Source organism: Geotrypetes seraphini, chromosome 6 (assembly GCF_902459505.1).
Source record: "Geotrypetes seraphini chromosome 6, aGeoSer1.1, whole genome shotgun sequence".
Lineage (NCBI taxonomy): Eukaryota > Metazoa > Chordata > Amphibia > Gymnophiona > Dermophiidae > Geotrypetes > Geotrypetes seraphini.
The window spans coordinates 33,746,280-33,768,777 of record NC_047089.1 but is presented as its reverse complement, the minus strand read 5'-3'; the positions used below and the strand labels follow the sequence as shown (position 1 = coordinate 33,768,777).

General features: G+C 41.8%; 1 protein-coding gene across 10 annotated transcripts in view; it reads right to left on the bottom strand.

The window, feature by feature from the left end:
• Positions 1-1,852: 1,852 nt before the first annotated feature.
• Positions 1,853-22,498, bottom strand: part of YAP1 (Yes1 associated transcriptional regulator) — a 245,165-nt gene continuing 224,519 nt past the window's right edge. For all 10 annotated transcript variants that reach the window (XM_033949240.1, XM_033949231.1, XM_033949236.1 and 7 more), the window contains 2 exons: positions 13,296-13,408; positions 1,853-3,270 (listed from right to left, as the gene is read on the bottom strand). In XM_033949240.1, the coding sequence (XP_033805131.1) occupies positions 3,032-3,270; positions 13,296-13,408 (352 nt within the window). In that variant the 3' untranslated portion in view covers positions 1,853-3,031. The remainder of the gene's footprint in view (positions 3,271-13,295; positions 13,409-22,498) is intronic.

Sequence of the window (22,498 nt, the reverse complement as noted above, 5' to 3'; positions counted from 1 at the left end):
GCATATAGAGGTGTTCAAATTAAGATGCCCTGGTTTTAAGTGCTTACATTCCTTACAGTTTTCTGGTGTTACTGAGCACGTAAAAAGCCTGGGAGTCATTTCAATAGCACTGTACTCAAGCAGTAATTTTATTAAGATAGGCATAAGCAATACAGCAGCATACTTCTAATGAAAGTGTTTTATCAAACTGGTATTCAAACACAATGAAAGTCAGAGCTGTGGAGTCGGAGTCGAGGAGTCGGAGGAAATTTTGGGTACCTGGAGTCGGAGTCGCCAAACAATGCACCGACTCCGACTCCGACTAAATTTAGATTGGAATTTAAAAAAAGCAAGTTTAAATGTCCCAATTCACAAAAAGTTATGATTAATGACTTCTCTACTGTAAGAATAAAGACCAATGCATGCAGTGCCTCACGTAACCACAAAACGAACACGTGCTTCACTATATGGCACGCAACGCACAATTCGGAGCACCAATACTTATAAATGTATTCTCCCTTGTTGTTGTTTACAACTTATTTCCAACGTTCAACAAGGTTTTCAATACCTCATTGGTAGAAATCACCTGGTGTAGACTTGAAAAATTCATCCAACCAAGGTCTCCCACCATACGCTCAACTTCTTTTTACGCGGATGAAGATCTTGTTTCACGTGGAGTCAGAGTCAGAAGTACAAAAAACTGAGGAGTCGGAACATTTATCTACCGACTCCACAGCCCTGATGAAAGTTCTGAGAAAATTTGAGTGCAGAGAATCTCCATGTAGATTAACAGACTCAAACTGTATACTCAACTTATGCTATTGTTGAATTTCACTATAGTACCAACCTTTTGAGGAGAAAGATGTATTGCTCTGTTCACATCACTGTGAGTCAAATAATAAGCTCTTCAAGTATTTAGTGACACCAGAAAGAATGGTATAAGGAACACGTCCCAATAAATAGAAGCAGTTGCAACTAGAGCATCACTACATATTGCAACCTGAAAGCAAAGGTATTGTATAAGCACTTGATCAAAACCATGAAAGTAAGTGATTTAATGTGACTATAAATCACCAATTAAAAATTTCACATAGTACAGTATCAAAACTGTTTGGTATTCAAGATGACTTTACAGCAGTCTACTGAAATGTATTTGACCTGCTAAGCAAAAAGTACCAAAAGTGGGGTTACAAACAGAAAAAGGATATAAAATTTGGGAGGGGTTAATTTGGGCAACTTTCATTTTTGAAAGTTTCGTGTACTACAGGGTCAGTAAAATGAGATTCTGCAATTTTTACACAACTTTGATATTTTTTTATATTCTACAGTCTTAAAATGGCAAGTGCCTACAAGGAACCTAAAGTGAGGTATGTGATTTTTGGGATTAATTACCCTTTTTTATTAATAAATATTTCTAATTTTTAAAAGGTATACCGGTAAATTAGTCCATACCCAAGGTTGAAATTTGGCAGGATTATGTAGTTGATATCCTAAGATATAGATAAGTCACATTTGATATCTTTTTGCTCAGTGGGTCACATTTCTCTCTCTCTTACAGAATACAAAAATTACACATACAGCAGACCCTCAATATTTACGGGGGTTAGTGGCAGAATCGGCCCGCGAATATTAAAAAATTGTGGATAATTTTTAGGGCTGGCTTTGACCCACCCCACCTCCCTCCTGCGTCCCAGACCTTCCCCAGACCTTACCTGGTGGTCTAAAGGCAACATAGGGCAGGATTGATTGTCCTATGCTCCTGCCCCATGCAGAGCTGTCATCAAAATGGCTGCCATGAGTCCCCGTTGTAGTTTCGAGACTACAACAGGAACTCATGGCAGCCATTTTGACGATGACTTTACATAGGGCAGGAGCGTAGGACAATTGATCCTGCCCCGCGTCACCGCTAGACCACCAGGAAAGGTCTGGGGAAGGTTCGATGCAGAGTTTTGTTTTTAAAAAATTGCAAATAACCAAATCCATGGGTACTGAAGCCGCAGAGTTGGAGGGGTTACTGTATAACACTTTTGCTTTCAGGTGACGATATGAACACCTTGTATCTGAACTGGTTGAACTATTCACAACCTACAGATTATTATCTAAGTATGTATTAATTGCATATTATACTAATATGTGAGAAAAATAAGCCAATGATAACTTGTTACAACGGAAAGCAGGATAAAAAAAAAGATAATTAAAATTTTTAAATTGTCAAAGAAAAAAAAAGCCCTACTTATCACACTAATTTAAAAATGATGCATAAAGCAGACATTTCAGACTTAAATAAGACTAACTGACATTAGTAAGTTTAGAGTTCACCATAAAAAGGAACACCTAACTCCCACAGCTACAACTATAGCTAATATCCACTATTTATAAATTCTATTTTCAACATACAATTATGCTAGTGTACGTGAAAATTCATGTTCACATCTGTTTCTATTTAGCTGGACCCAAGACAAAGACAAATTTGATATAACACACTTTCCCAATAATAGTTGAAAATAGGCTACACTGTAAAACTAACAAGACTCTTTAGCCTTGAATTGATCTGTAGTTTCCAAATCAGCACTGAGCTGTTTTGATCAGTTACATCATTTTTGGCTTGTTAGACCAGAAAGTCAAGTCTTGCCACTTATCTCCCTGGCAGGAAAGGAGAAATCTACTTGAACTAAAAGCTGCAACATACAGAAGTTAACTCACATAGTTAACCATAGTTTGCAAGAATGTAATAAAGAACTAATGGAATGATAGCATTCATCATTCATGTAAGTCTAATTTCTTAATGACCAACACTTGTAATGGTAATTAAAAACAGAAAAGATCATAGCAAAGATGTTGATTCTCCAAGCTCCCAATTGTAAAAAGAGGTCAGCAACATAAAGCAGCAATGGACAAGTAGAAGGAAAATTATTTGATAAAACAAAATCTTTCTGCATGCCTGAGCACTGATATTTTTCAGTACAAGCCAAAAGTCTGTAAGAGTGGCTTGTTAACTTCAGGTACAGATGTGTTTTTTTAGTTCCTTTAAAAGGCAATCTTCCTTAGATCTTTATAACCATGTAAGAAAGCTCTCTTTATCTAGCTTTGTAGCTGCCAGCACAGATTCCATGTCATTAAGGATGTCAGTACTCAAAGCCTCTTGCAGGCTTGGCATCAGTTCTTCTCCTTCAACATTCATTGCTTCTCCTTCTAGTGTCCCAAGGTCCACATTTGTCCCTGGAATGGCTTCTAAGTAATCAGGGAAACGATTATGTTGAGAAGGCATATTACTTTGGCTGATGGCATCACCTAACAGCAACACAAGAAAACAAAAATGTACAAGAATCACAACAAATTCTAGTTGCAATATCATGTGGCTTTTAAACGTAAAATACCCTTTCCTATCTATTGCCCCGCCCTAATTCTCCCAACAATTTTTCACCTGTTTTATATATTCAGGATTTTACTGTGAGCTAAAAGAGTTAACAAGTTCCAAAAGGGTTCTCAACATTTGCTACAATTTCTTCTCTTGCGGGATACTTGGATCAGATATCACATTTCTTATGGGTCTAACATAATCATTAGGTCCTCCATTGCAGAAGTGATGGGGTATCATTAGACAGCCAATTGAGAAGAATACTCTTTCTAGCATTTAACCCAGCTCTCACCAACACTTTAAAAAAATACCATATAACTGGCAGAGCCATGGGGAAACTGAGTTAAAATAGTACCCAATCTCCCTCTTGAAGGCGTCAATTACCTTTACATTTCTCAACAAACTATTAATTTAGTATTCAATGCCTATCTCCATCTCCATCCCAAAAGTCCCCCTAGATCCATCCAAATTGGGGCATGTTCAGGCCATGCTATATTGCCTACAGCCAAGCTTCTGTGGCCCTCAGACCTAAGTCCACAAGAATATTATCTATTTTAATACAAATATGGGGTAAATGCAAGATACATACATATATCCATTTCTCCATGTGTGGTGTTTCCTCCATATATTCAAAAAGCCAAGTTTTATGACAGATTTCCTAAAACTTCTGGCACCCTTGGGTTTTGGCCAGGTACTAGTGACCTGGATTGGCCACTGTGAGAACAGGCCTTGATATGCCATTCGTCTGACTCAGTAAGGTTATTCTTATGTTCTTATCTCGCCCCCAGGCTGAAGAATCCCAATCTGACTGAAGGAAATATTAAAATTCCCTATCACAACAATTTTACCTTTGGCGAATGCCGAGAATGTAATCTTTCTTGACAAACTGGTTCTAATTACTGTCTGGAGTACTCGTATTTATAAACGTTGCATTATTTCCCCAAACATGTTTTGACAAAGAACCATCTACCTAGCCTGAACTTAAGAATTGCCATACTGGGTCAGACTGATGGACCAACAAGCCCAGTATCTTACTTCCAACAGTAGCCAATTCAGGTCACAAACATCTGACAGAATCCTAACTATTAGTAAAATTCCATTCTACCAACCCTATGGATAAATGGTACCTTAATAGGAGTTTATGAACTTTTCTTCCAGGAACTTGTCTCCAATTACCTCAAGGCTAAGGGCCTTGTAAACATATATTAACATCTCTTTTTACTGCCTGAAACTTCAGACACTAATACCATATTAAGGTAGATTCTGTGGGATAGTAGGTACAATTGTTAATTTCTCCAATGAATCACTTGAAAAAAAGAACATCCAATCTCAACTGAGCAGCTTCTCTAAACAGGGAAATTCATATGTTAATATTCAAAGTTACAATTCAAATCATGACCACCATTCAACCCCCTCTATCATGTTCCGACTCCCCCCCCCAATCCTTTGCCCACTCAAGTTTCATGTTTCAAGTTTATTTTAATCTTAATACACTTCACATCAAATGTTTGTATAGTGTACAATTAAAAATCAAAAGGGAATTACGAAATCAATAGGAACAAACCCCCCCAAATAAAAAACAAATATAGAGAGGAGCTTAAGAAGGACACATTAAGGCAAAATGATAGAGGGAAGAGGGGAGGAACTACAATGATTTGATAGGAAAGAAAACAAGGAGAAATTACACAAGAAAAGAGGGCAGGGGATTAGTATAGGTAATTCTATGTTGAGGCTGTAAAATGAATGAGTTGTTCTAAAATAGCCCACTATATCATATAATAAGCATCTTTGAGTAGAAAGGCTTTGAGGCTGAATATGAATTTAACTAGAGAGGTTTCATGATGAAGATATGATGGGAGAGCATTCTATAAAGTAGGGGCTGTTAAAGAAAATATGGTACTGTGATAAGCGGAGAGTAGAATTAGGAAATTTTGTTGGCTAGAAAGAAGTGCCCATGTAGGAACATAAGGAATAAGAAGTCTGTCTGACAGCTGGAGTGAGGTCTTGCTTAACTGTAAGGAGCAAAATTTTAAATGCCAGCCATGTGTAATTGGTAATCAGTGAACTGAAATTAAAAGTGGGGTGACAAGATTATATTTTTTGGCTTTTGATAGGAGCTCTTTTTGAGTAATTCTCTGTTATAGTGTTGCAATAGTATAGATATGTAGTAATGAAAGAGTGAATCTGAATTTTAAGGGATAAGGGCTCTAATAAAGATGAAATTGATTGTATCATACATAACTTGTAGAAACACTTTTTAACTACAGAGCCTTTTTATTGGTGAAAAGTTAATTTATTATTGAGGATTATGCCAAGTACTTTGATAGTAGTAGCAATTGGAATTGGAGTAGTTTGAAGACATACTGGAGCTATTAATTCCTCATTTTCATTGCAGGCAAATAAGAGTGCTTTTGATTTAATGATATTTAGAGAGTGTGTCTATTGTCTTGCAACCATGAGCTGATCAAGTCCAATTTCTGATTAATCTCCTTTTGTGGGTTCAAGGGGTGTAATAGTTATATGTCATCTGCATATGCAAATACCGTAAAACCTATAGACTGTGCTAGTGTTAAGTGGTGGAAGAAAAAGATTGAATAGAATAAGGGACAAAATAAAACCTTGAGGCACGCCAAAAGGAAGAGTGCAAGTGCTTGGCGTTGATTCTTGTCGTGTTACTTGATACGTATGGTTTGAAAAATAAGAAGTGAACCAGTCAAGAGCTGTTCCAAAGATACTTGCAGTTTTGAAAGTGGTCAATTCTGTTGAAAGCTGCTGTGAGATCAAGTGAAATGAAAAGAACAGATTTCTTGTGATCCAAATAGTATAGAATGGACATAGTAAGACCTATTAATGAGAGTTCTGTAGAGTGGTTAGGTCTAAATCCTGTTTGATTTGGGTGGTGAGTATTAGTTTATTTTGTGAATTCTGATAGATGGGTAAAAATAACCTTTTCCATGAGTTTCCCTAAAAAGGGAGACTGACTATTGGCCAATAACTGAACAGTCAGACTGCAAAATGGCAGAAACAATTATAAAAAATAAAATTGTGGGACACATAAGACATAGATTGTGGAACACATAGACATAGATATGATTTAATTAGATGGAGTCAGCATGGGTTCAGCCGAGGGAGATCTTGCCTCACCAATTTGCTTGACTTCTTTGAAGGTGTGAATAAACATGTGGATAAAGGTGAGCTGGTTGATAAGGTGTATCTACATTTTCAGAAAGCTTTTGATAAAGTTTCTCACGAGAGGCTCCTGAGAAAATTAAAGTGTCATGGGATAGGTGGCAAAGTTCAGTTATGGATTAGGAATTGGTTATCGGATAGAAAACAGAGGGTAGGGTTAAATGGTCATATTTCTCAATGGAGGAGAGTAAACAGTGGAGTGCTGCAGGGGTCTGTACTGGGACCAATGCTATTTAATTTATTTATAAATGATCTGGAAATTGGAACAAGTGAGGTGATTAAATTTGCAGATGACACTAAACTGTTCAAAGTTGTTAAAACGCATACGGATTGTGAAAAACTACAGGCGAACCTTAGGAAATTGGAAGACTGGGTGTCCAAATGGCAGGTGAAATTTAATGTGGACAAATGCAAAATGATGCATATTGGGAAGAATAACCTGAATCACTGTTATTGGATGCTAGGGTCCACCTTGGGGGTTAACGCCCAAGAAAAGGATCTGGGTATCATCGTAGACAATACAATGAAACCTTCTACCTAATGTGTGGCGGCTGCCAAAAAAGCAAACAAGATGCTAGGAATTATTAAAAAAGGGATGGTTAACAAGACTAAGAATGTTATAATGCCCCTGTATCACTCCAAAAGAGACTACAAGGAAAAAATAGCCAAGGAGGCAAAAAACTTCAAGATGTTCTTTCGATATATTAAGGGGAAACAACCCGCGAAGGAAGCAGTGGGGCTGTTGGATGACCATGGAATAAAGGGAATCCTAAAGGAGGACAAAGCCATTGCCGACAAACTGAACACATTTTTTGTGTCTGTATTTACCGAAGAGGATATACACAACATACCGGAAGCTGACAGGCTATACGCAGGGAACGAAGATGGGAAACTGACAGAGTTTACAAAAGAAGACACATCCAGCGTGCCGGAACCAGAAAAAATCTTCAAGGAGGATCAGGAGGGTATATTATCATGCATGGAGGTAAGCCTCGAAGCCGTTCTAAGGCAGATAAATAGATTAAAAATCGACAAATCTCCTGGCCCAGATGGGATCCACCCGAGGATATTGAAAGAGCTCAGAGACGAAATAGCGGAGTTACTCAGGCATATTTGCAACCTATCCTTAAGATCAGGGATAATCCCGGAAGATTGGAGGATAGCAAATGTTACACCAATCTTCAAAAAAGGATCGAGAGGCGACCCGGGGAACTATAGACCGGTGAGCTTGACCTCAGTTCTGGGGAAGATGGTCGAATCACTGATCAGGGAAGGTATCAATGAGCATATAGAAAAAAATAAACTGATGAGATCAAGCCAGCACGGTTTCTATAAAGGACGATCGTGCCAAAAGAATCTACTACATTTCTTTGAGGGGATAAGCAAACATTTGGACCAAGGTAGCCCCATTGACATAGTTTATCTGGATTTCCAAAAAGCCTTTGACAAGGTACCCCACGAGCGCCTGCTGAAGAAACTGTGGAACCACGGGGTGGAAGGGGACGTCCACAGATGGATCCAAAATTGGCTGATGGATAGGAAGCAGAGGGTAGTAGTAAAAGGACACTACTCTGACTGGAAAGAGGTCACGAGTGGTGTCCCCCAGGGGTCAGTGTTGGGACCGCTGCTGTTCAATATATTCATTAACGATCTGGAAACGGGCACAAAATGTGAAGTTATCAAGTTCGCAGACGATACAAAACTCTCCAACAGGGTCAAAACTGTTGAGGAATGCAAAGAACTACAGAGCGACCTGAACAAACTGTGCGAGTGGGCAAAAAGATGGCAGATGAGCTTCAATGTGGAGAAATGTAAGGTCTTGCACATCGGGAAAGGGAACCCCATGTACAGCTATACGATGGGAGGAAGGGAGATGGGGAAAGGCACCCTAGAAAAAGACCTGGGGGTATTGGTGGATACAACAATGAAGCCAGCGGCGCAATGTGCAGCGGCCTCAAAGAAAGCGAACAGAATGCTGGGCATAATCAAAAAAGGTATCACTACCAGAACGAAGGAGGTCATCCTGCCATTGTATCGAGCAATGGTGCGACCACATCTGGAATACTGTGTCCAATACTGGTCGCCGTACCTTAGGAAAGACATGGCGATACTTGAGAGAGTCCAGAGGAGAGCAACTAGGATGATAAAGGGAATGGAGAACCTTTCATATGCCGAAAGGTTGGACAAACTGGGGCTCTTTACCCTGGAAAAGCGGAGACTGAGAGGAGACATGATACAGACATATAAAATCATGAAAGGCATAGAGAGGGTGGATAGGGACAGATTCTTCAGACTAGCGGGGACAACAAAAACAAGAGGTCACTCAGAAAAACTGAGAGGGGACAGATTCAAAACGAATGCAAGGAAGTTTTTCTTCACTCAGAGGGTGGTGGACACCTGGAACACGCTTCCAAAGGAGGTAATAGGACAGAGAACAATACTGGGTTTCAAAAAGGGACTGGATGACTTCCTGAAAGAGAAGGGGATTACAGGGTATAGATAGAAGGTTACACTACAGGACAAAAGCGAAAAGCATATGTGAGTTTTAGGGTAGGAGCACTACCAGGTCCTGGACCTGAGGGGCCGCCGCGTGAGCGGACTGCCGGGCACGATGGACCTCCGGTCTGACCCGACAGAGGCAAGTCTTATGTTCTTGTTCTTAGGTATGCAGGCAGATTGAAAGGCTTAAAAACAATAAATCTGACCCAACCAAATATCAGATTTATTGTTTTTAAGCCTATCAATCTGCCTGCATACCACTTCTAGTTTTTTTGTTATAAATAAACAATTGCAAAAACAAACAAACAAAAAAAACCCAATAAATCCTCGGGACCGGATGGCATCCATCCGAGGGTAATCAAGGAACTGAAAGGGGCTATAGCTAAACTGCTTCAACTAATAGCCAATCTGTCGATCAAATCGGGAAGGATTTCGGAAGACTGGAAGGTGGCGAATGTTAAGCCGATCTTCAAGAAAGGTTCGAGGGGAGATACGGGAAACTACATACCGGTGAGTCTGACTTCGATAGCGTGAAAGATGGTAGAGGTGCTGATAAATGACCAAATCATCGATCACCTTGACGGACACAAACTGTTTAGGACCAGCCAGCACGGCTTCAGCAAAGGAAGATCTTGCTTGACAAACTTACTGCACTTCTTTGAGGGAGTAAATAGGTAGATAGACAAGGGAGACCCAGTCAACATTGTATATCTAGATTTTCAGAAGGCGTTCGACAAGGTCCCGCATGAACGTCTACTTTAAAAAATTGCGAGACATGGCATCGAGGGCGATATACTCACGTGGATTAAAAATTGGTGGATAGGAAACAGAGAGTGGGAGTAAATGGACAATACTTGGACTGGAAAAGCGTCACAAGTGGAGTGCCGCAGGGTTCGGTGCTCGGGCCTGTGCTCTTCAACATATTTATAAATGACCTAGAAATTTGCACGATGAGTGAGGTTATTAAATTTGCGGACGATACAAAGTTGTTCAGAGTAGTGAGTACACAGAAGGATTGCCAAGACCTACAACGAGACATAACTACACTCGAGGAAAGGGCAGCGAAATGGCAAATGAGGTTCAATGTGGATAAGTGCAAGGTGATGCATGTCGGTAACAGAAATCATATGCACGAATACAGGATGTCCGGTGCAATACTCGTAGAGAGCCCCCAGGAAAGAGACTTAGGAGTACTTGTAGACAAGTCAATAAAACCGTACAGTGAGAGCCTAGAGAAACTGGGCCTCTTCTCCCTTGAAAAGAGGAGACAGAGAGGACATGATCGAAACATTCAAAATATTGAAGGGAATTAACTTAGTAGAGAAAGAGAGATTGTTCACCCTATCCGAGGTGAAGAGAAAGAGAGGGCACTTACTAAAGTTAAAATGGGATAGATTTTGTACAAATGTAAGGAAGTTCTTCTTCATCCAGAGAGTGGTAGAAATCTGGAACGCTCTTCCAGAGGCTGTTATAGGAGAAAGCACCCTTCAGGGATTCAAGAAAAGGTTAGATAGGTTCCTGCTGAACCAGAACATATGCAGGTAAGGCTAGACTCAAATAGGGAACTTGTCTTTGTCCTAAGGGCCACCACGTGAGTGGACTGCTGGGCACGATGGGCCGACCCAGCAGCGGCAATTCTTATGTTCTTATGAGAGAGACGAGAAAGCATCTAATTGAAACTCTAAGGAATTTGATGTTGGTAGAAATAATTTTACTAAGATCCCAAAAGTGTCAGTTGGTTGTTGGAGGAATGATATTAGGCACGTGTTTGAGGTACAGAACACAGGGACAAATTTGTCCCCATCCCCACTGGATCTCAGATGAAGACATAGCTTGCAGGGATGGGACAGGGACTGAAGTTGTGGAGATGGAGATAGATGCTGTGGGGATGGAGACAAATTTGTCCCCTTGTCATTCTCTAGGATGGACGAGACTGTGATCAAAGAGTGATTTATCCATGGAAGAGAATCTTTGAATTGAGCAGTTAATGGATAGATTAGGAATGAAGACCATGTATGACTAGCAGAGTGAGTAGAAAGTAGAGATTAATAGTTTTAAGGAAAGTTCCGATGTGAAGGTGAGAAGATCTGAACTTCGAGAATTGCTGTTGTCAAAGTGTATATATATATATATTGAAGTCTCCTAAGAGAATTGGATTATCAGAAGTAATGCAATGATCGAATATGATAGTCTGGAGAGATATCATGGAATCCATAATAATGGGGAGTGGATAATAAATAAGCAGAAAATCTAGTAAGGGTATTATTGTGGTCTTAAACTAAAGGTGTTCAAGAGGGGCTGATGAATAGAAGACTCAAATTTTAGTTGAAGGGGTGTTAGTTAGATGACAGCAATATCACCTCCTTTCCGCTCTAGATGGTTGAGTAGGTAGAAAGAGTAACCTGGCCAGCAGGTTTGATTAATATATGCTTCATCGCCCTCAGATAACCATGTTTCTGTGAGACAAAGTATGTGAAAGTTGTTTTGAAGTATTAGATTTCTTACTAAGTAATGTTTATTTCTAAGTGAGCGTACGTTAATGAAGCCAGAAAAGTAGGTTATTCAATGCCAATAAGAAAGATGACTATTGGGGGGAGGAAGGGGGGGCAGGGGACACACAAGTAGATTAATAGTGTGGAGGAATCCAAGTCTAGGGTTATAGCTTGTGTGATGTGTACAAGTGTAGTCATGCTGGCCCCAGAGGACAGGAATTGGGGCTATATGGCACATGGTGGATGCTGGGATAATGGAAGGGTAAGAAAAAGTGAAAAGTGCTAAAATAAAAGTCATAGGAAACCACATTTTGATGACAACTGGTGAGCCCTCAGGGTGCGCACGAAGGATCGCACTAAAGAGCAATACCTGCTCCTTGAGCATATGCCAATTTTATCTCCCATTCCTCTAATACTCCACCAGGCACATGACTAACCTCCATGTTCCACAGAGCCACTACTTCTACTACCCCCTAATCTCTGATCCTTACACTTTCCCTCTCTCAATCCCATTACCCACCCCAATATCCAACACACCTGTCCTTTGTGACCGCTTGCTTAAGTGCTAAACTATCAAATGGAAAAAAATACCCTCCAAATCCCTACCATCCATCACCTTCTTGTACCCCACTCTATTAACTCTGGAGTCAAGGAGTAGCCTAATGGTTAGTTCAGTGGGATGAGAACCTAGAGAACTGGGTTCAACTTCCACTTCAGCTCCTTGTGACCATGGGCACTTAACCCTCCACTGCTCCAGGTACAAAACTTAAATTGTGAACCCAAACCATGTTAACTCCATCCTGTTTATATATTTTTGAAGATGCGATCTCCAGAACGGTACACAATATTCTAAAATGAGGTCTCACTTTCATACAGGGGCATCAATACCTCCTTTTTTCTACTGACCATACCTCTCTCTATGCACCCTAGTATCCTTGTAGCTTTTGCCGTCGCTTTTTCAACTTGTTTAGCCAACTTAAGATCATCATGTACCATCACACCCAAGACTAGCTCCTCTTTCATGCACAGTTTTTCACCCCCTAAACCAGGGGTGTCTAACCTTTTGGCTTCCCTGGGCCGCATTGGCTGAAAAAAACTTTTCTGGGGCTGCACAAACACGCAAACGCTGCAGCAAGACAGAGGAGGGAACTGGCAAGACGGTAAACACCCAGGGGCAGCAGAGGAAAACACTGCATCGCCCTTGACTGGGGCTGCACAAAATACTTCACGGGGCCGCATGCGGCCCTTGGGCTGCAGGTTGGACACCCCTGCCCTAAACTGTACCGTTCCCTTGGGTTTTTGCAGCCCAAATGCAAGACCTTGCATTTCTTAGCATTAAGTCTTAGCTGTTTCTTTCACTGAACTGATGAAAACAATTGCAAAATGTCCTACCTACAACTCTGCAAAATGTGGTCATGTGGCTAACACAAGTGTACTCCTTTAAACTGGCAAGCTCGTTATATTCATATATTATTTTAATCAAATTAATGTTAATTGACTACAAGCCTATTAATTTTATCATATGGCTGCCTAGCTCTGTTAAAATTATCATCGAGCATCAAGGAATAAAAGTATAATTCTTTATTTCTATTAAAGTTGATCATCATTACTGACAGATGAAACTTGAGAAGGAAGAACTAAAGAGAGAGAGAGGTTACAGCTGCCAGAGAGAAAGAAGGAAAGGGCAGTAGAAAAGGATCAACTTGAAGGCACACTGTGTGGCTTACCACATGCTATGCTGGGGGAAAAATCCAAAAATACACTGAAGAGAAACTGACCTGTATCCATTTCATCAACACTGTTCAGAAAATCATCTGGAGTTCTGGGTACACTGTAACTACTCATGCTTAGTCCGCTGTCAGTGCTCTCATCTCTGGAGTGATATGTGCCACTAATAAAAAGGAAATAGCAGGTAAGGAGAAATTAGTTTAAAAATGCTCGGCAAACTTAGAAATTCTTTAACGTTTATAGTGATTTGTCAACTATGATCGTTAAGTTTTGGAAACCTGTAGAACATCAGAAAACAAAGACAAGTTTCCCATACAAAACGCTTGTCGAACAAAAGCATTTATGAACTGTAGCATAAATTCTAGGCTTGAGACCTCAGAACAGCTCGTCTAATATTGTCCAAAATCTTTCCCGTCTCCCAGAAGTGACCTCTCCTAGAAGCCCCGATTCCTATAAAGGTGCTTATAGCTGATTTCCTTCCCTGCCTTCATGTGGGGATTCTTAGCTACTTCACTAAATCAAAGTACCCATCCCTCCGGTAAATATGCTTTCTGTAATCTGCAAAATGTATATGAAAATCCTGCAGATGCTTTCTTTGTAAACTGAAAATGCAGTCTTGCTTCTCTGTTAATCATATAATTGCATATCCACTGTTTCTACAGACTGCCCAAGATCTTTCCAATCTCCTAGAAGCATGCTTCAGGATAAACTTGTTACGTGCAATTCATTAACTCCAAGTTACCTCCTGGAAACCCCGATTCCTCTGTTTAAAAAGGTGCTTATAGAAGACTTCCTTCCCTGCCTTCTTGTGGGGATTTATTTTTACCTATTTTTAACCCTACCTTCTTACCCTCAGTGCTCACATAACTATGTCTCTTGCACATGAAGTCTCCCTGGTAAGTCTATTTTTCTATGCCAGGCAATTTTGACCATGCCACCACTGTCTCACATACCCCAGAGGTCTGACTAATTTCACTAATCTAGGCTTAGGAAACTACCATTTTGAGGATAAATGTCATTGTCCACTAAAGAAATGCCTGGCACCCACTCTTTCCTCTTCACCCTCCCCATGACTCCTGTGCACCACCTTCTCCTCCTAATATTGACTTTTCACAATCCCTCTTCACTCTAAACCACTGAACCCCCCTCCTCCGCACTCACTTTTTGAATTCACTACCTTCCCTTTTTCATCCACCCTTTTTCTCAGCATTTCTCAGCTTCAGCATTTTCTGTCTCATTCACTCATTTCCACTGCGACATGCCCCCCCAATCAATGCTGCTTCCACACTCATCCATATTCTCTTAATCCTTCTCACGTTTTCTGCTGGGGACATCAAACCCAATCCTCCCAATTAACCCTCACCCTACTCATGTAAGTCACACTGTAATGCAACCGTTCCTCTACTCTCCCTCCAATGCCTTTCATGTGCCCTGTAGAATGCCCACTCTGTCTCCAACAAGCTTACCTTCATCCATGACCTCTATCTCTCAAACTCTACCAGCTGTTCTCTTAGGCTTCCGTGGCACCCTGAAAAAAGCCACAGCATGATGGCTAAAATGTCGGTTCTTTCTACACAGACGTGGTGTGACCCAGAAACCTGCTACAATCTCTACCAGCAGGCACTGAGACCTGAATCTGCCCTGAATACTCTACTTCAGTTGCTGCCTTATGTCATGAAGGCTACCTTTTCTCATATACACCTTGCCCAGTTGGGTGTGGAGGTGGTGTTGGGCCCTTACTCTCACCATCTTGTAGATATCAACCCCATCTTCTACCTCAATCTCACTGCTCTCCCTCCTTTGAAGTTCACTCCATCTATTTCCAACCTTACCTTTCCGAGTACCAACTGCCCTGATAAGTTCCTCTATTCCTCACTTACTTTTCTTTCTCGAACCCTCATCTTCTTCCCTCATCTTTGGCAACAACATCCATGCTGACAACCTCTCCGACTCTTACACTTCCAGGTTCCTCGCTCTAACAGCCTGTTCAATCACTAGCTGTGCTCCACCACCCCTACGCATCAGAATGGCTACTGCCTTGACTTTGTCTTCTCCTCCAACTACTCTACCACCGATTTCTGCACCTCAACTCTTCCCCTCTCTATAATCTGTTAATGTTCACAATTCATCACCCTGCCCCCAGACTAGAGAGTTGCACGGGAACGGGGATCCCACAGGGTTGGAGAGAGCTTCACTGGGGCACATGCCCCCTTTTCCTGCCCTCCAGCTAGTTCCTTTATTCAGTGTGCAGTGCTCCCAGCATGCCACACGTAGCTGACCTGGATGTCTTCCCCCGACGTCAGAGCTGACGTCGGAGGGATGGCCTCGCGTCAGCAGTGTGTAGGGTCCGCTGCCCAGTGAAGAAGCATGTGGTGACTGGCGATTGGCAAGCGTGACCTCTAGCCCCACCCCTTCATAAAAGCTTGCTTGCTGCTCTCCCTTCCTCTTTTCTTCGCTGGACTTGAAGTCCATTCTGGATCAGACTGAGCCAGCTAGGAGGTTTACATGCGCTGTGCATGGCAGCAGTCCGAGAGAGACAGCACTACTGGGCCGAAGACTTTTGCAGAGGCCGACAAATGTAAGTAAAATCCTCTGGCTTTCAAATTCAACAATGCCCCCACACTGAGAGGGAGAATTTTTCATGCTGCATGGGGCTGAGGGATCTTCCTCTCTCAGCCCCTGCAGCATGAGATTCTCCCTCTGCTTGGGGTTGAATCTCATGCTCTAAAATAAAGAGAAAAAAAAGAAATCAAGTAGTAGTAAACAAATAAGTAAAAATGCAAGGAACCAGGTAAATAAATTGGTGGGTGCAGGGTCATGGACGGGTGGGGCTAGGGGTCCCAGTGTATTTGAGTGCCTAGGGAACGCTGAAGAGTTAATACTGCCCTGTACACGGGGAATGGAAGAAAATTTTTGGTCACAGGGAGGGAGTTAGGTACAGATGATAGGGAAGAAAAAAATGAAAGGGAGAAATGTTGTGGTAGAACGGGAACAGTGGGACAGATTGAAAGGGATACAAGAGGGGGGAATTCTGGACATAGTGGTGAAGGGAATGGAGGGAGATATGTAGCATGGTTCTGGAGAGGGGTGATAGAAGGAGAAATGTTGGGCATGGGGCTGGTGGGCAGGGACGAAAGATGAGAAAGGGATAAATGCTGGACCATGGTAGGAGGAACCAATGGACAGCAACAGAAGAATTTTCAGAAGATGGGAAAGGGGGAAAAAAGAAACTGGGACCAACTTGATGGAAAAATAAGTCTCCAGACAACAAAGATAAAAAACAGAATTTATTGACTAAAATATGTTAGCTTTGGGAAATGTATATAGCAGATGTCTTTGTATTGGGTTCAAAAGAAAAGGAAATGCATTTCTGGTTTTATTTCTACAGGGTTGAAGTATTTGCTGATCCTTGCTGTGGCTGGTGGGGATCCCCAAGCATCACCAGCACAGGAATTCCTCTAAAGAGGGCCAGAACTCCCCTCCACCAAGCGCAGCAATTGCTGGCAGCATCCATGAGCCACTGAGGTGCCAGTATCTGTGACTCAGGAATACTACTACTGCCTGCCAAGCTTGGCAAAAGGGACCCCCGGCCACCTGCAGAGGAAGTCCTCCTCAGCTGACATAGCTTGGGGGTCCTCATCAGCGAGTGTTTATATTTTGTATTTACATTAGAGAATGTGGTAGAAACCTGTTTACAAAGTATATATTCTTCCCAATTAATATTTCCAAATTAATAAAGTGTCTTTGCTTATTTGTAAATGGGTCTCTACCAGAGCCTTTAATTCAGTAGCATATTTAAATAAGAACATAAGCAATGCCTCCGCTGGATCAGACCTGTGGTCCATCGCGCCCAGCAGTCCGCTCACGCAGCGGCCCAACAGGTCCAGGACCTGTGCAGTAATCCTCTATCTATACCCTTCTATCCCCTTCTCCAGCAGGAAATTGTCCAATCCTTTCTTAAACCCCAGTACTGTACTCTGCCCCATTACGTCCTCTGGAAGCGCATTCCAGGTGTCCACTACATGTTGGGTAAAGAAGAACTTCCTAGCATTTGTTTTGAATCTGTCCCCTTTCAACTTTTCCGAATGCCCTCTTGTTCTTATATTTTTTGAAAGTTTGAAGAATCTTCCCTCTCTACTCTCTCTATGCCCTTCAAGTTTATAGGGATGGGCGGGGACGGGTTTGATTCTACCGGGGCCTAGTTTGACTCCTAGCGGAGATGGACGGGGACGGGTTTGATTTCTGTCCCCGCACAACTCTCTACCCCAGACCCAGCCAATCACTACCAATAAGTTTAGGAACCTTCAGGCTATTGACCCTGACACCTTCTCCATCACTGTCTCAACTACTGAGTCATATAAGTCTCTCAATGAAACTGTTTCTCCTATAACATCATTTTCTCTTCTGCTCTAGATACCTCACTCCTTCCATTTCAAGTCCTGTAAGGTGTGCTATACCCCAGTTCTGGATGACCTCCAAAATCTGCTAACTGCACTCCTGTGCCTGATCTGCTGATCATTTTTGGCTTAAATTCTGCACATATGCTGACCTCATACACTTCAAATTCCTGCTGATATATTTCCAGTCTGCCCTCTCACTAGCCAAACAAGAATACAATGTCTATTACTGGATCCCTGACCACTAGGAGGCGTAAATTAGTGGTAGTTGGTGATTCCCTTCTGGGGGGTACAGAAGCATCCATCTGCAAAACAGACATGATGTCACGAGAGGTATGTTGTCTGCCTGGTGCCAAAATCCAACATGTTATGAAGAGCTTGACAAGACTCATCAAGCCTGATGACTAATATCCAATGATGCTCATCCACGTTGGCACTAATGATACTGCCAGGTACCCCTGCGAATGTATCAAAAGCGAATTTGTAGCTCTGGGAGAGAAGGTGAATCAGACAGGTGCGCAGGTGGTATTCTTGTCCATCCTCCCTGCCAAGGGTAAAGGCCAGAGCAGAGAAGTTCACATCCTGGAGATGAATGCGTAGCTACGTTGTTGAGAGCGTTTTGGCTACCTGGACCATGGGATGATTTTCCAAGGGCTGCTGAGTAGGGGTGGTGTGCATCTATTAAAGAAGAGAAGAAGTGTCTTTTGCAGCAGGCTGGCTAATCTACTGAAGAGAGCTTTAAACTTGAAGTGATGGGGCAGGGTGATCAAAGCCCCCAGGTAAGCATAAGCCCTCAGGTAAGTAAATCACTGAATACCTCTACACAGATGGGAAAAGGAGGCAATGCCTGGAAAACAGTATATGTTCGAAGTATGGGAAACAAGATTCTGGATCTAGAAGCTGTGATGGAAGATGATGAGTTGGATATAGTAGCGATCAGAAAGATGTGGTTCACGGAGAACCATGACTGGAATGTAGTTATACTGGGCTATAATCTGTTCAGGAAAGACAGGGTAGGAAGAAACAGAGGGGGGAGTAGCGTTATATGTTAAAGATCATATTAAAACCACACAATTGCAGGATCTGCAGGGCAAGGAAGAGGATCAATTTGGAAAGAGGGAATGGTAAATATATTTATATTGGTGTGATATACAGGCCTCCTTCAGAGATGGAAGAAGTGGACAGAGATTTAATAGTAGACATTCAGAATATATCTAAAAAAGGGGAAGTTTTGCTAATAGGCAATTTTAATATGCCAGATGTTGATTGGGGTATCTCTATTGCAGGGTCTTCTAGAAGTAGGGAGATACTGGATTCTTTACAAGAATTGTTTCAGCAGTTGGTAATGAAACCCACACGGGAAGGGGTCACACTGGACTTACTGCTTACAAACGGGGAAAGTGTTTCTGATGTTATAGTGGGTGATCATCTGGCATCCAGTGATCACTTCATGGTAAGGTTTAATATTAAGATGGGTATAGAGAGGGCTCATGCAAAAGCAAAGATTCTAGACTTTAAAAAAAACCTAACTTTGTTCAGATGGGGGATACATCAAGGCTTGTTGTCTGAATAGGAATGTCTGTAAGGAATAATTGTAAGAGCGACAAACTTTTGTGAGGCAAGTAAGTAAAAGTAAGAGGAAAAGAAGGCTGCTTTGGTTCTCAAAGCAGCTGAGAAGGTAAGGAATAAAAGGTTAGATTTCATAAACTACAAAAGATCACAGAAAGAGAAAAACAGGAAAAATATCTGGAAAAGTTAAGAGAGGCTAGTCGTGTAGTCAGGAAAGCAAAGATGCAAATGGAAAAAAAATAGCTGAAAGGGTAAAACAGGGAGACAAGATTTTTTTTTAGATACATTAGTGATAGGAAGAAGTGAAAAGTGTCATTGTGAGACTCAAAGGTGAAGGGGAGAAATATGTAGAAGCTGATAAAGAAAAGGCTGAATTGCTTAACAAATATTTCTGTTCTGTGTTCATGGCTGAAGCGCCGGGAGCAAGACCACAGAAGACAAACATGAATAGGGATGGAGGAGTGGTAGACCCTGATCGATTTTCAGAGGGTTGTGTTCGTGAGGAGCTAGCTAAAATGAAAGTAGATAAGCGATAGGGCTGGATGCTGTACATCTGAGGGTGCTGAAGGAACTTAGGGAAGTTCTGGTGGCTCTGCTGACTGACCTTTTCAATGAGTCTCTAGAGTCGGTAGTGGTACCGGAGGGCTGGAGAAGGGCATATGTGGTCCCTCCCGATAAAAGCAGAAGTAAGGAAGAAGTAGGGAATTACAGGCCGGTAAGTCTGACTTCTGTGGTAAGCAAATTAATGGAAACGCTTTTAAAACAGAGAATGGTGAAGTTTCTAGAATCCTGTGGATTACAGGACCAAAGGCAAAGTGGATTCACTAGAGGTAGGTCTTGTTAGATAAATATGATCAATTTCTTTGACTGGGTGACCAGAGAATTGGATAGAGGGAGTGTGCTAGATGTGGTTTACTTTGATTTTAGCAAAACCTTTGACAATGTTCCACACAGACATTTAATAAATAAACTGAGTGCCCTCGGGATGGATCCCAAAGTGACGGGCTGGGTCATGAACTGGTTGAGTGGAAGGCGACAGAGGGTAGTGATCAATAGAGATCATTCTGAGGAAAGTGATGTTTCCAGTGGTGTCTCTCAAGGTTCTGTTCTTGGTGCTGTTTTTTTAACAGTTTTATAAACAATATTGCTGCAGGGCTGTAGGGTAAGATTTGCCTCTTGGCGGATGATACCAAAGTCTGCAATAGAGTAGACACCTCGGATGGTGCAAATAACATGAAGAAAAATCTGGAGAAGCTTGAAGAATTGTCTGAAATTTGGCAACTAACATTTAATGCGAAGAAATGCAAGGTCATGCATTTGGGCTGCAAAAACCCAAAGAACGGTACAGTTTAGGGGGTGAAGAACTTATGTGTACGACAGAAGAGCGGGACTTTGGTGTAATTGTATGTGATGATCTTAAGGTGGCCAAACAGGTTGAAAAGATGACAGAGAAAGCTAGAAGGATGCTAGGGTGCATAGGGAGAGGTATAGCCAGTAGGAAAAAGGAGGTATTGATACTCCTATATAAGACTCTGGTGAGACCTCATTTAGAATATTGTGTACAATTCTGGAGGCCTCATCTTCAAAAAGATATAAAAAGGATGGAGTCGATCCAGAGGAAGGCTACTACAATGGTGCATGGTCTTCATCATAAGGCGTATGGGGACTGACTTAAAGATCTCAATCTGTATACTTTGGAGGAAAGGTGGGGAGGGAAGATGTAAGAGATGTTTAAATACCTACGTGGTGTAAATGCATACGAGTTGAGTCTCTTTCATTTGAAAGAAAGCTCTGGAATGAAAGAGTATAGGATTAATTTAAGAGGTGATAGGCTCAGGAGTAATCTAAGGAAATAACATTTTTTTACAGAAAGGGTGGTTGATGTGTGGAACAGTCTCCCGGTAGAGGTGGTGGAGACTGTATCTGATTTCAAGAAAGCCTGGGATAGTCATGTGAGATCTCTTAGAGAGAGGAAGAGATAATGGTTACTGCTGATGGGCAGACTGGATGGGCTACTTGGTCTTTATCTGCCATCATGTTTTTACGTTTCTAAGTTACATCTCTCCTCAAAAACCCTCACAAGACTCCCACATGCCCCTCCAACTGCCCCATCTCCTTCCTCCCCTTCTTATCCAAGCTACTTGAATGTGCTGTTCAACACTGATACCTGGACTTCCTTTCACCTCAAGCTATTTTTGACCTACTTCAGTCAGGTTTTTGACCACTGCATTCCATAGAAACTACCCTTGCTAAAGTTTTCAATTACCTGTTCCTGGCCAGATCCAAAGGTATCTACTCTATTCTCATCCTTCTCATCTATCTGCTGCTTTTGACACTGTTGTACATCACCTAATCCTTGATACACTATCCTCACTAGGATTCCAGGGTTCTCTAATGGTTTTCTTTCCATCTCTCCCACCGCACTTTCAGTGTATGCAATGGTGGATCCTCTTCCACTGGTATCCCACTATCAATCAGTATACATCAACAAACTGTCTTGGGACCTCTCCTTTTTTCCAGCTACACCCACTCCCTCAGTGCACTGATCTCCCATGGTTTTCAGTATCACCTCTATGCTGATGACACCCAGATCCATCTCTCCACATCAGATATCTCTACAGGAATCCAGGCCTGTTTCTCAGCTTGCCTTTTCGACATTGTTGCCTGGCTATCTCACCGCCATCTAAAATTGAATATGGCTAAGACTGAGCTCCTTATCTTTTCACCTAAACCCCTCTCCCCCATTCTCTATTTCTGTGGACAACACTCTCCTCCCTTCATGTCTTGTCAGCTCGCAACTCCTCTCTCTCCCTTCTCTGCTCATATCCAGCAAACTACTAAAGCCCGTCACATCTTCCTCTACATTATCAAAATCTGACATCTCCTCTCCAAGCACACTAACAAAACTCTTATCCACACTCTCATCACCTCTCACTTAGATTACTGAGAGAAGCAAATTGCAGGTCTTCTACTCTCCCCCTTCAATTTGTTCAAAATTCTGCTGCACAACTTATATTTGGCGAGAGCCACCAAATTCACATTACCTCTCTCCAAGTTATTTCATTGACTCCCTATCCATTTCCAAATACAGTTCAAAAAGTGCATTCACTCTGCAGTCCCTCAATCTCTCTTCTCATTTATCTCCCCCTGTGCTCCCCCCACCCATGAAGTTGCACTATTCTCCTTCACTGCCAACTCCAGACTCTGTCCCTTCTATCTTTCTGCACCATATGCCTGGAACCGATGGCCTGAGCCATTATGTCAGGTTCCATCTTTAGCAGTATTCA